Source organism: Mustelus asterias, chromosome 1, assembly GCF_964213995.1.
Source record: "Mustelus asterias chromosome 1, sMusAst1.hap1.1, whole genome shotgun sequence".
NCBI classification, from domain to species: domain Eukaryota; kingdom Metazoa; phylum Chordata; class Chondrichthyes; order Carcharhiniformes; family Triakidae; genus Mustelus; species Mustelus asterias.
The window spans coordinates 134,264,395-134,278,044 of NC_135801.1; the positions used below are offsets into that span (position 1 = coordinate 134,264,395).

At 38.7% G+C, this 13,650-nt stretch overlaps 1 protein-coding gene across 1 annotated transcript in view; it reads right to left on the reverse strand.

Moving 5' to 3' along the window:
* Nucleotides 1-2,621: 2,621 nt before the first annotated feature.
* The window catches only part of LOC144511122 (sodium channel protein type 9 subunit alpha-like), a 92,841-nt gene continuing 81,812 nt past the window's right edge, over nucleotides 2,622-13,650 (reverse strand). Inside the window, exons 14-15 of the mRNA XM_078241143.1 lie at nucleotides 8,896-9,166; nucleotides 2,622-3,628 (exon numbers count right to left, since the gene is read on the reverse strand). Coding sequence (XP_078097269.1) covers nucleotides 2,622-3,628; nucleotides 8,896-9,166 — 1,278 coding nt within the window. The remainder of the gene's footprint in view (nucleotides 3,629-8,895; nucleotides 9,167-13,650) is intronic.

The window sequence follows — 13,650 nt, forward strand, 5'->3', positions numbered from 1 at the left end:
ACTTCAGCGGAGATACAAGCGAACGGTCCATTAAATCACAGAGCCAACACTCCATCAGTAGCTTCAGCAAACAGATCATGAACATTGCAGGAAAGCAACACACCAATTATGCAATAGATCAATCAGATGGAAGGAAAGCAACCCAAAGCAGGTTCATCAGAGATAAAAAGGTCCGACTTCAACACAGACGATATAGACCTTATTGCAATCACACATAACCAAGGCCATCGGCTTGGGCAGTTGGTTTCATGGGTCGCAATCACTGGTAAAATCGAAGAATCCTGCTTAATGATAAAATAAATAGACATTCAGCCAATTTAATGCAATAATCTTGATAATAAGCAAAATGACCGTTCCACATATACTAGGCATTCACAGGGGAAAATTGGTCGAATCTCGGAATACAACCTGTAAATTTCACCTGTAATCCCACATTACAACAACAAAACTTGATTTTTTTCATTCATTATAAACCAGTGATCTTGCACGTAATTATTATCATTGAAGGGTTGGCTTTTCAGTGTTTTTGATGGGGGGTGAGATGGAGGAAAAGAAACTTAATACTTAGCCTTGCTTTATTCAAATATATACAAAGAGATTACAAATACATATATAATACCGCAGCTACAGTACCTGTCACAGACCTAATCGTTTACCACTCAGGTACTCATTCAATATTACTCCTACAATCACTTGGTAATATAAAACTTGAAAATTACTGACAAGAGAGACATGTTGCTGAAGCTTTTAATCTTAAACTCATCAGGACAAATACAAGAATGCCAAATTTCAGATCATCACAATAATTTATTCTCCAAGTGAAAAGTGTGCTGATTGGTTGGAAAGTTGATTTCAATTGGTCAAGGTGTTGACATGGTGAAAGCAACTGGGAACTATAAACTCCCAAGTTCCTATGTAGGTCAAATGTGCAAGGTTTGAACATATTCCTTTGTTTGTACAAAACAAGTTCCTGTTTAATATAGGTTGTTTCTAGCAAGCATAAATGAACTACATTATGAGCAGAACTGATTATCTTAATTATAGCCATTAACACACTCAAGACTTTTAAGTAAGTGCTGCCCAATTGCAGAATCACACAATTGAACAACATTGTCAATGAATTTCAATGCCAGTTTAATGCCAGATACATAAGCCATATATTCGAATGATTGGCTGATTGAATCAAACAGTATGTTCTTTCTTCAGTTCATAGAAAGCAGAGTACAGACCGTATTCAACCAGCCTGTGCTTTCAAAATCCAAAACAAAACACTTACTGTTCGATGTGATTGTGCAATTGGGAATTACTTACTGAAAAATCCTGAGTGTGATAATAGCTAAACCAACAATGCATTGAAGATAATCAGTTGCACTCATAATGTGGCTCATTTATGCTCACTAGAAGCAACATACATTCACACACATTTGCACTCTTTCTGTGCAAATAAAATAAATATGTTCAAGCCTTGCACCTTTTTTTGAATCACTGGGGACCTTGAAAAGCCTATTGTTGCCTTGGCAATGTTCTCCATGGCAATGCCTCCACCAATCAGAGTTGACTTGCCAACTGATCAGCACCCCTTTCTCCTGAAGTATAAATTGTAATTATCTGAAATTTGGCATTCTTGCATTTGTCCTGATGAGTGCACGATGAAAAACTTTAGCAGCATGTCTCTCTTTCCAGCAGCATTGCTCTTGTTTACAAAGAGAAATAAACTATCAGAAAGCATCTCAATATTACAAAAGTGACCATTGTGACACACACAAATCTGACGTAAACTAAGATTTTCAAAAACTCGAACTTGAGGCTCAAGTTGGAATCATCTGTGAAATGCCAAGTAGGGAAATACGGTTAAGTGAATAAATGGTGCAGGAGGTACAACACAAGGCACTTTATTTAATTTTTAATTAGTCACAAGTAGGCTTACATTAACACTGCAAAGAAGTTACTGTGAAAATCCCCTAGCCGCCACACTCTGGCGCCTGCTCGGGTACACTGAGGGAGAATTTAGCACTTGAACTGCGATCAATGCTTTACCATTCAAAATCATCGTCAACGGTCAAGCATTCTCGCTACCTGAGGGATAGTTTGCACTGTGATGGGATTCTAGCATTAGCACTGTAAAAGGTAATCCAATAAATGTTTCACTGACGTGTAGAACTATCGCGTTCTTAAAGCACAGGAAGCCTCTTTGCGCCATGCCAAGCGCACTGTGTTTAATGCATTACAACACACACACTTCGGCTATGGCGCTGACACCTATTTGACCTTTTCATTTATGGTATATTAATATTTGTTGATCGTAACCAATTACCCTCTCCCCGAGAACATTCTTGTCCATGACGCAGCAGTTAGATGAGTTTCACTCTGTTGATACTGCCAGCATCATTGATGAACCAGTTCCATTGTCATAGATGAACTTTTCCCAAATAAACGGAATAATTAGGTTATAAAGTCAAATTCATGCATAACAATACCACCAATGGAATGTAAAAATGTTGGATTAACAAACGTAACGGTGACCAATGTAACCCTCTCAAAGGTTCTTTTTTAAAAAATCACCAAAGATACCCATATCATGTGAAGGGCTTCACTTTACCACAGTCACTGTCAGTTGGAGATCATGTCAAAGGCGAGTTCGGTCTGCTGGAACGTAGACTTCGTAGCGATTTTCTCAAGGAGCTGTAAGATCTTTCAAGTTTCATTTTGGCTGTGGTGTGGTACTGCCGGAGTTTCCACTTTCGAAACGCTTTCTGGATGGTCAAGGCAGCCTTGAACTCCTTTCGAATCATCAAGGTGGTTGTGATCGTCTCCATGGTGTTACGGATGGGGAATACCTTCATCGACATTTTAAAAACTTCCCCACTCAGCTTTGTGAGGGGCTCTGACTCGGTCACTTTCCCAACGATCACCGCACTGAGAGCTTCCAGGACGTCCAGACAGTGCAGCATGTTGCCGTTGGTCAGCGGGAGGTTGAGGGCCGCCACTTTCACCGCGTTGGGCTTTGGTATTCGCAAAGGGGATTTGAGTTCATTGAGGAAATCAAAGAGCTGATCATATGTGATGAACTGTGTCGCCTTCACGTCGTAGTTACTCCAGACCTCGTAAAACATGTCGACATCTTCATCAGTCACTCCAGCGAGTTCTTGCTCCTGGGCTTCGTGGAAGTTTTCTAAGATGACAGCCACGTACATGTTGATGATGACGATATAGGCGACCACGATGTACGATGTCATGTAAGTGAATGACACAAACTGACGCTGCACAGGAGAGTTGATCATCACGTGGAGAATCTCATTCCAGGCGGCGGCTGTGGTCAGCCTGAACAGAAGCATCATGCTGTTCCCAAAGGTTTCGAAATTCACCATGTCGTTTATTGGGGAGTGTCTGGGAAGGTCCCGGAACAAACTCATCCCCAAGATGGAATAGATGAACATGACCAGGCCCAGGAGCAGTCCAATGTTGAAGAGAGCCGGGATCGATATCACCAACGTGAACAGCAGCTTGCGAATCCCCTTTAAAGACCTGACCAATCTCAACAATCGCGCCAGTCTTACAATCCGGAACACTCGTAAAATGGTCGGTGAAACGCCTTGCTTTTTGGATGCGGATGAGTCCAACAAAATTCCTGAAGGAATGAGCACAGCATAACTATCAGTACAAAAGACAATTATCTTAAACACCCACTCGAGTTCTCAATCCGCATTAGATTAGAGTTGACTCCATCCGAACAAACCGATCCCCCAAATTAACAATCTGGTCAAAGAGATTTTGTGAGATATGCACACACACACATAGTGTACGGATGCAAGTTGCTCTTCCTTATCTTGGGACTGTTAAATTGAGAAAAAAATGGATGCACATTCTGCAACTGTCTAACAGAGCGATTGTAATATTGAAAACAAAAGGTTTTTTTTAGCGAAAACCCCCAGTTCCTACATGACCCTGCATTAAAAAGGCGCACAAACTAATCAGCCGAATGTGAACCAGTTCGAGGACAGCAGAGCGCCTTCGGAATTTGCAATATTGAACATTGATTAGTGGAACTAAAACGAAGAAAACCATATTTGTAGATTTTTGTTTCGGGGTGCAGTTGAAAAAAAGTTATTTTTGAAAAAGAAGCACTTCCAACAGTTTTGTTCCCATTAACGTTTTTAAGAGTATCGTTTGTTAAATAATCGTTAGTCGCACTGTACAATACCACACTTGTCGCTTCATTATCCGCCGCCCAACATCCTTCAGCTGACTATTCATCCCGCTATTTCATGAACGTTAGTATTGCTCGCAGCTTCTGATTCTGCATTTGTAATTGACTTTTCTTCATTCCAACATAATGTATCATACTAAACTCATTTGCGAATATGTAAACACTACAATGAATTATGGACGTGTTCTCATGCATTTGTACTTCTATTTATATTGGATGTAATTCTAAACATAATGCCATGATTGAAATAAAGTCTTTTAAACAGTATTCACACTGGAGTAAATTTCAAATTCCACAGAAAGTGGTTAACTGTTCCGATGAAGAGTCACATTGGACTCGAAACGTTAACTCGGTTTCTTTCTCCACATATGCTCCCAGACCTGCTGAGCATTTTCCCAGCACTTTTCGTTTTTATTTCAGATTTCCAAGATCCACAATATTTTGCTTTTATAATAACTACTTTGTTCCCTTAAATGTTTTGCTTTGTAGAGAGATATAATGAGGACCAGTGCAAAGACTAAAGTTAATTACTTGCACACTACATAGTGATCATATCCATCTGTGTTATTATGAATATAGATTTATCTTCTTAAAAATCGCACATATCTTAATAATTATTGACATTACACCAACTGCCCATATAACATCTGATGAAAGTCAAACATATTCACAGTTAATTTCACTTCATTACATATATAACCAAGGCTAGTACCAAAGTTTTCACCTTATCTACTAAAGCATTAAAGCAAACTTCTTTCATGCCTTTAAAGGGCTGTCAGTTACATTATTGCTTTGAATTTGTTTATGATGAAAGATGGATGTATAATGCTTTTGACCTGGGTAAAATGATACAAGTTCTAAAAATTAGGATTGAATAGAATTATTTGAAAGTTTTCTTTATTTTAGAGCATTTCCCTTCTGTAATTGCAGTACAAATATTTTTGTAGCTTTTATAGAGGATTGGTCAAAAGCAGAAATAGATTGTTATTGGTTGATTGGGAGTGCTCAAAATTTGATTGACAAAATGTCCATACCAAAAATTGTAACAGGAAAGGAATAGCAAGTTATATTTAAGACCTCAATATCAATGACATGGATTGATCCACATGCTGAGAGGGCTCAAAACAATAGATGGCATCTGTCCAAGATTGCTGAGAGTGACTGGTGAGGATATTGGTGAGTCACTAACAGCCATTATAATTGAAATCAAAGGTTAATGTGGTGACAAATCAATAGGTTAATTTGGCGACATATCCATTGGTCTTACTTCATTTCTATGTAAAATAATGGAATTGATTTGTAGGAGGATTCCTAAGGACTTTCTGTACTACAACAACCTAGCAACATAATGTATCATATCATGGCATTAAAGCAAACTTCTTTCATGCCTTTAAAGGGACTGTTAAATTGAGAAAAAAATGGATGCACATTCTGCAACTGTCTAACAGCAGGTACCATGGCTTTAGGTGGGGAAACTGCAGACTGACCAAATGCCCTGATTCTTTTGGGAATTAACAATCCAAAACAAAGATGGTAAATTTACAGTGCACCTAGACACTCAGAAAGTAGTTATTAAATGTACATATGAGACATTATTAATTAAGATCAAAGTTGTGGGAATTCAATGAAAGATTTACATTTATATAACACAATTTTTGTTTCAAGATGCCCCAACATGTTATAAATCAGTTAAACACTTTTGAAGTGTAGCTACTGTTGTCTAATAAGAAACATTGCAGCTGATTTATTCATTCATGGGATGTGGGAATAGCTGATAAAGCCAGCACTTATTGCCCATCCTAATTGCTCTTGAAAAGGTGACAATGAGCTGCTTTATTGAGCTGCTGCTGTCCTCATGGTGCAGGAACACCCAAAATATAGTTGGAAAGAGAGTTCCAGGATTTTGACCCAGCAAAAGTGAAGGAGACCAGATAATCTGTTTTCAAGATATTAGTTGAGGGGTAAATATTGGCCAGGACAACAGGGCCAATTCTTCCCCTATTCTTCTTTGAAAGGTAGGATAGATAAAAATGATTATTGGTTAGGACAGTCATATTGGCTGCAGATACATACTGACTAAAGTGTGGCAAAAGTCATTGTTAGGATCACTAATATTTTTAATTTCCAGCAATGACTTGAGCTTTTAAACTGTGCAAATTGGTTAAACTTGCAAATACCACTGCTCCTCCAAACTAGGATGGGTAGTAGTCAAAACAATCAATTTTAAAGGGATTGAGGGATATGGGGGAAAGGCGGGGGGGGGGGGGGGGGTCAGGATATTAAATTCGATTATCAGCCAAGATCAGAATGAATGGTGAAGCAGGCTCGAAGGGCAGAATGGCCTACTCCAGCTTCTAGTTTCTATGTTAATTCGGAGTATTAAACAGTTAGCACTAGTCATCTTGACACTATAGGTCAGTATCCATTCTTGCATCTTTTTCTTCCTGTTGGGAATAATGGATTCAGCCAATAGACAACTTAGCTAGCACTGCTGGATTGCATTCTGGCTACTGAAATGAATTTGTCGGATTGTATTGCAGCTATTGTAAATTGACACTTTCTGTAAGACTGCCTGAGGAACAGTAAAAAATGGGTCAGAGAGAAGATCCATTCTCTAACCACTATGCTGTAGCATCCACTCTACATGCTGCAAGCAATAACCCTGGGATATCTGCCATGGGAATCTGAGTTGAATTAGAACAGACATCACTGGGCAAAAGATCCAACATGATTGAGGAGGAGAAGCAAGATGTTGAGCAACAACAATTTCTTACATCTTCAATGCATGTGCAAAGTGCCCTACCAAGTGCCAAGTATGAACCCACAATCTGTACCCTCACATTGGCCTTTAGCTGCAATGCGGAACTTCAACTCCACCTGAGGTACATAGCTCCTCAATGGCACCTACAGAGAAATTCCCTTAACAAAGGACATAAGTGCAGCAGGGGCTCTCTCAAGAACACCATATAATGCTCCAGAAATCTTTGGCTCCAGAATGGCCAAGTGTTATGTGAAAAGTTTTTGATCAGATCTTTATCATTCTTAACTTGGAAATTGATTTATTAAGAGCCTACTGGTCCATATTGAATACCATGACTAAGGGATTATAGAGCCAATATTTAATGTCTGGATGACCCTTCATCAGAGTTGTACTCTTTTGAGCTCTGACGAAGGATCATCCAGACTCAAAATGTTGGCTCGATTGTCTCTCCACAAATGCTGTCAGACTTGTTGAGTTTCTCCAGCATTTTTTGTTTTTGTTTCAGATTCCAGTATCTGCAGTATTTTGCCTTGACCTCAGAAATTATGTTCATTGTAAGCTGTTGAATTTCATTAAATCAACCAAATTGTTATTCTCCAAGAGTTGTCAGCGGGTGCTATAACAATGAACAGGAATGATGTCATGAAGTTGAGACATGGATGCAATGTGGCTTGATTTTGGAACAATATTCAAAATGCTATCTGATTTACAATTTATGATTGCTATTATGTGGTCTTTCGTGATTGTGAATCATTGTAGTGCAAATAATGTTCATGGATTAGACTCAATCAGACCTGATCCAGCTAAGGTCCACTATTTCCCAAATTATAATTGGTCAATTTCAATTGAAAGATGCAGAAAATGTTAAGTGATTGATTGTAATTTACAAAATTATCAACATCCATCTTTCAATGCAATATGAGAGGTGCAAGGAGTACTTTATCATTTCAATTCTATGCTTCCAAAAAAGAGCCCTGTCCTCCAGAAATATCTACGAGAATTATAGGCATTCGTGCACATGAATTTGCAACCATTTAAACCGATGGGCAGAAAAATAGTCTTGCAATTTGACTAGATTTGCTCCCAACAGGCAAAACTCCTGCTGAGAACATGATTCAAAAATTAATCCTATAACATGACCGTTATAGTGGTGCAAATTTATGTTTTAATTGATCAGGTTATTTTTCTCCAAATGAAGTTGCCTTTGATCTACAACATTAATAATCCTATTTTGCATCATGCAAAACAAAAATAATGCCATTTGAAGGAAACATCTGTGGCTAGCTTTTTAAAAATGTTTTACAAATTCTCAAAGTTACAAAGCCAATACTCAGAATGGACCAGGCAAACTTAAATCCATTCCTTGCTCCAAAAAACAAATTCAAAATCCAATTGAATCCAACTCATGGTCCCGTAAGAGAGACAAACAAAATCCATGCTGACAAGATAAGGCATTGCATTCCATCTTGGGCTTGATCCAGTGATACTTGATTATGAAAGATAGCTCCCTGCACATTACATAATACTCAATGCATGGAAGTGGCTACTCAATGCAAGGTTTCAAGACAAGCCCTTCCAATATTATTGTGAAACTAACACTTTACAAAATTAATCTAGCAAATAACTAACAAGATTAAATAGTTTTCCCCCTCACTGCTTTTAGAAAAATACAAACTTTGCTCATTTAAACAAGTTAATCATGAAGAAACTGCCTTCAATGTTATTTGCATATTTGGTGTGGAGGGGATGTAGATCCACCCTATGTAAATCTTCATGAATTAATTTTACGTTTCTAGTTGCTTGGTTCACCTAGTACTATACTTGAGTCTATCCCCTCTAAGTTGTTTCTCCTTCCCTCCCCTAAGCAATCTTTCCCTAAAAGTGATTTTTATGAAATCAGAAAGAACAAGAGTAAAATGGCTCTTACCTACAAGGGAAAGAACGACGACTAGAAAATCAAAGATATTCCAAGCTTGAGTGAAATAGTATTGGCGTTGGCCTAATAGTTTTAAAATAGCTTCAACTGTAAACATTGCTGCAAATATTAGGTTGAACCAATTTAAAACTAAGGCGAACAATTTCGTCTGTCCATAATGATCACAAGCCATCACCAGCACGTTCATTGTTATTAAAGCAATGGTTAATGGTTCAAACCATTTATGGCTCACCAGCCTGTAGAAGCTGTAAAGGATCTTATTCTGGGGAAGAGAAATGAACAAAAATGAACAAAATATCACATGAATGTGTGTTATATATTTAAGACAATTTTTGGCTTGTAATAACTGCAATCTAATTAAATTCTAACTGACACTAGATCAAGAACAAAGAAAAATTCACAAGCAAGTAAAAGGCATTTTTTCCATCTGATAATATTTTGTTCTGCTCTGTACAGGAAAATATAACTAAATTTATTCATTCATGAGTACTCGGCCCAAAGACAGGTTCTTGGCTGATTGTCTGCTGATGCTTTATTCTGAGTGATTGTCTTTGCAGTTTTTGTCAGTGATGGTTTGCCGTTGCCTTCCATTCTCAGGGGCAGGAGAAGGAGACAGATCCCCAAGTCTATCCCTGCCAAAATGGGAAATGAACCACCGCTGTTGCCATTATTTTGAATGATGCACTAGCCATCTAGTCAATTGAGCTAAATGGCTTGTTTTTCTTGATATGAATGTAAATGACGTAGACCTTGGTGTACAGGGCACAATTTCAAAGTTTGCAGATGATACAAAATTCAGAAGTATTGTGAACTATGAGGACAATATTGTAGAACTTCAAAAAGACATAGATAAGTTGGTGGAATGTACAGCCAGGTGGCAGATGAAGTTCAATGTGAAGAACTGTGAAATTATTAATTTTGATGGAAAGAACATGCAGAGACAATATAAAATAAAGGGGGTGCAGGAGCAAAGGAACATGGATGCATATATGTATAAGTTATTAAAGGTGGTAGGACAGGTTGAGTGCATGTATGGTAAAGCATACAGTATCCTGCGTTAGATTAATAGGGGCATAGAGCACAAGAGCAAAGCGGTTATGTTGAACTTGCATAAGTGATTATTTAAGTCTCAGCTTGAATACTGTGTCCAGTTCTGGGTACCATACTTCAGAAAGGATTGTGAAGGCATTGGAGAGAATTCAGAAAAGATCCCTGAGAATGGTTCCTGGATCGAGGAACTTCAGTAATGAAGATAGATTGGAGAAGTTAGGATCGTTTTCCTTAAAGAAAGAAGAGATTTGATAGAGGCATTCAAAATCATGAGGAGTCAGAACACAATAGATAGGGAGAAACTGTTCCCGTTTGTGACAGGATTGAGAACCAGAGGGCACAGATTTAAAGTGACGAGTAAAAGAATAAATAGCCGTGTGAGGAAAACCTTTTCACGCAGCAAGTGGTTAGGGTCTGGAATGCTCTGCTTGGGAGTGTGGTGGAGACAGTTTCAATTGAATCATGCAGAAGGGAATTTAACTTATATCCAAAAAGGAAAAATGTGCAGAGTTAGGAGGAGAAGGCAAGAAAATTGAACGAGGTGTGTTGCTCATTTGAAGAACTGGTGCAGACATGGTGGGCCAAGTTGCCTTTTATTGCATTGATTTCTTCACAGGTAGTTTCAGGCCATATTGTGTTTAGATCAATGCCCAGTCTGGGCTACGAATTCTTTGATTGATACCTGAATTTGGCACAAAAAACATTAGTTGAGATTGTGATAGGAATCAGTACCACTCACTCTTTGTAATCCTCCTGACAGATGACACCATGGTCTAGAATTTTCAGTTATGGTTTATATTGGTTAGTGATGCACCATCAATCGAGCAAAGACTAGTTTGTATGCAAGAACAAATAGGCTTTTATTAGCAAAAGACTTGGAGCATACCCATGCCGATGAACTGGTCCAGACTGAGGCAGGGGGGTGGGGGGCAGTCGCCTTTATACCTGGACCGGGGGGGGAGGAGTCTCGGGAAGGGCTGGCAGGGATGTGTCCAGGCATGTCACATATACAGGTAATAAGCTAACAGTGGTTTACAGTTAGTCTACAGCCAAATTCTAAACAGTTGATCTAAGCCAGAAACTCTACGGTAGCATCTCAGCACATGAAAAGGGAATATCCATGTTCATGGTTCAATAAATGTGAAGAAGTATTTATGGAGATGTGCCATTATTGTTTTGATATGTTGAATAATATTCATTTTATTATTCTATGTGAAATAACATTCTGTTCATTTATAATCTGAGTGTTGGTTTGGTGGTCCTGTAGATTTTGTATTCAATTTATCTATCAAAGAATTATGTGGTGGTGTGTGACATATTCCAATTCTTTGTCACAGTGGTTACTATTTGTAGCAGACCTAGCTGAAACAATTAAAAGGATGACACAGAAATGCCATCCAGCAGGCAACGTATCAAAAGATAACAGTTATCATAAAATCATAGCATCATAGAATCCCTACAGTGCAGAATGAGGCCATTTGGCCTGTTGAGTCTGCACTGACTCTCTGACAGAACATATTACCCTGGCCCTCTCTCCCACTCTACCCCTGTAAACCCACACATTTTACCATGGCTAATCCATCCAACCTACACATCTTGGGACATTAAGGGGCAATTTACCATGACCAATCACCTAACCTGCACATCTTTGGAGTGTGGGAGGAAACTGGAACACCCAGAGGAACTCACGCAGACATGGGGAGAAAGTGCAAACTCCACACTGACAGTGACCCAAGGTCAGATTTGAATCAGCGTCCCTGGCGTTGTGAGGCAGCAATGCTAACCATTGGGTCACCCTGCCGCCCTTGGGTACTTGGTTCTTGGATTCTTCTGAACATAATGCTATGACTTTATGTGAAGGTTCTTCTGATGTTCAATGTGGATTTGTCAGAAACTTGAGAAATTTCCAGAGAATGTTAATGCATTTATGCCATTTCTCAGAGGTTTCTGCAGTCATTTACCAAAGTTATGCTTCACAATTGGGAGAATACCCACAACAATTCCACCCCAATATACTTAGAAACATTACCCATATCGCCAAATAGAACATTTTGTTTGAATTAATTAATTTAAAAGTTTCGTTAACCAGCCATTTGGTAGTACAGACCTTGAGTATTGCTGAGAAAAGACACTTTGTCAAAGCTTTTCATTTTTCACTCATCAGGACAAGAACATCAATGTCATGGGAAAAAATAACATTTCACTATATGAGAAGAGAGTGCTGACTGGTTGGCAAGTGGACTCTGATTGGTAGAGGCATTGCATGGAATTAACGGTGACTGACAGTTAACTGCCAAGCATTGCCTGAAAATGTAAACCAGGTAGCTTGTATTAAATTTTTAAACAATGCTTGGCGGTTAACCATCAATCACCATTAGCTGGTACATTTTTCATGGCAATGCCTCTACCAATCAGAGTTCACTTGCTACCCAATTAGCACATTCTTCTCATTTAGTATAAAGTTGTTGTTTCCCCTGACATTGGTATTCATGTGATTGTCCTGATGAATGCAAGACAAAAACCTTCAATAAAATGTATTTTTTCAATGGTACTCATAGTTTCTTTAATTTGGTATCTTTCCATAGTTCAACAGTGCTCATATCCTCTTATAACTGATGTAAAGCTCTACATATTTCATTGACATAATAATCTTGAGGCTAAAAATTTGCATGACAAGCAACTATGCCAGGAATGTGCCTCACAGGTACTAGCACTAGGCAATGATAGACTTTGTAGGAATTTGTCTCATTAACATTGGAAACTCCAGAACAAGGTTGGAACCCAGCATACCTAGTTCTCGACTTAATTCACAACACTTCAATTCCACTAATGTTGGAGTAATGGTGTGCTGAGTCTTGGAACTAGAGAATAGAAATTGGTATGCACTGTGCCCACTTTTCATATCAATTCAGCAGTGGGTCTGCCTGTGACCAACCTGAGCAGATGTTCTTCCCATTGCAAGGTTCATGGGAGTGGATGCCTAAAACTGGCATTTGTACATTAACATAATAATACTTGCCGAAGAACATCTTTGACAAGTTATTCACTAATATTCCTCAGCAGAGCATTAATTTTGTTCCTAAGAAACATCTTCCTGTGGAGCCAGGAGATGATGGAACATTCAATCACAAACTTACTGGCAGACTGCCGATGAAGAAGGCACTCTGAAATTGGTTTCTTCAGTCAGATGAACTGTTTGTGGATTTGCAACTAGCATCAGCAGCTTTTCAGGCCTGAAGACTATTTTTCATCAGTGCTGAGTTTCTTGCTACATGCAAAACTGAGCCTGGATTAATTTCTATCCCAGCAAGTGTATCATTATTGTGTGATAGGCAAACATGATATTTCATAGGCTTTGGGTTTTAACACTAAGTAATGTGGGAAGTCAGGAGCCAGTGAACATTGTTTTCTGGAAATTTAGACCATAGTGGTAATATCATTTTGAGGCCAGTAACTCCATAGAGTGCTGTGGGTTAGCACAAGTAAGCTATACCTATGTTCAGGGGAAACAATCTTGTCCTGCATTCTTAAATATTTGTCCAGGACATTGCTGCATTAGTTCTTCACCATTACCCATCTTCTGGTGCTTCATCAATGATATTGTTTCTATCATAAGGTTGAAGTAGGGCTGATCACAATTCTACACTGTTTCGCCCCTTTCAGAACTTTATCCAATAATGAAACAGTCAATGCAGT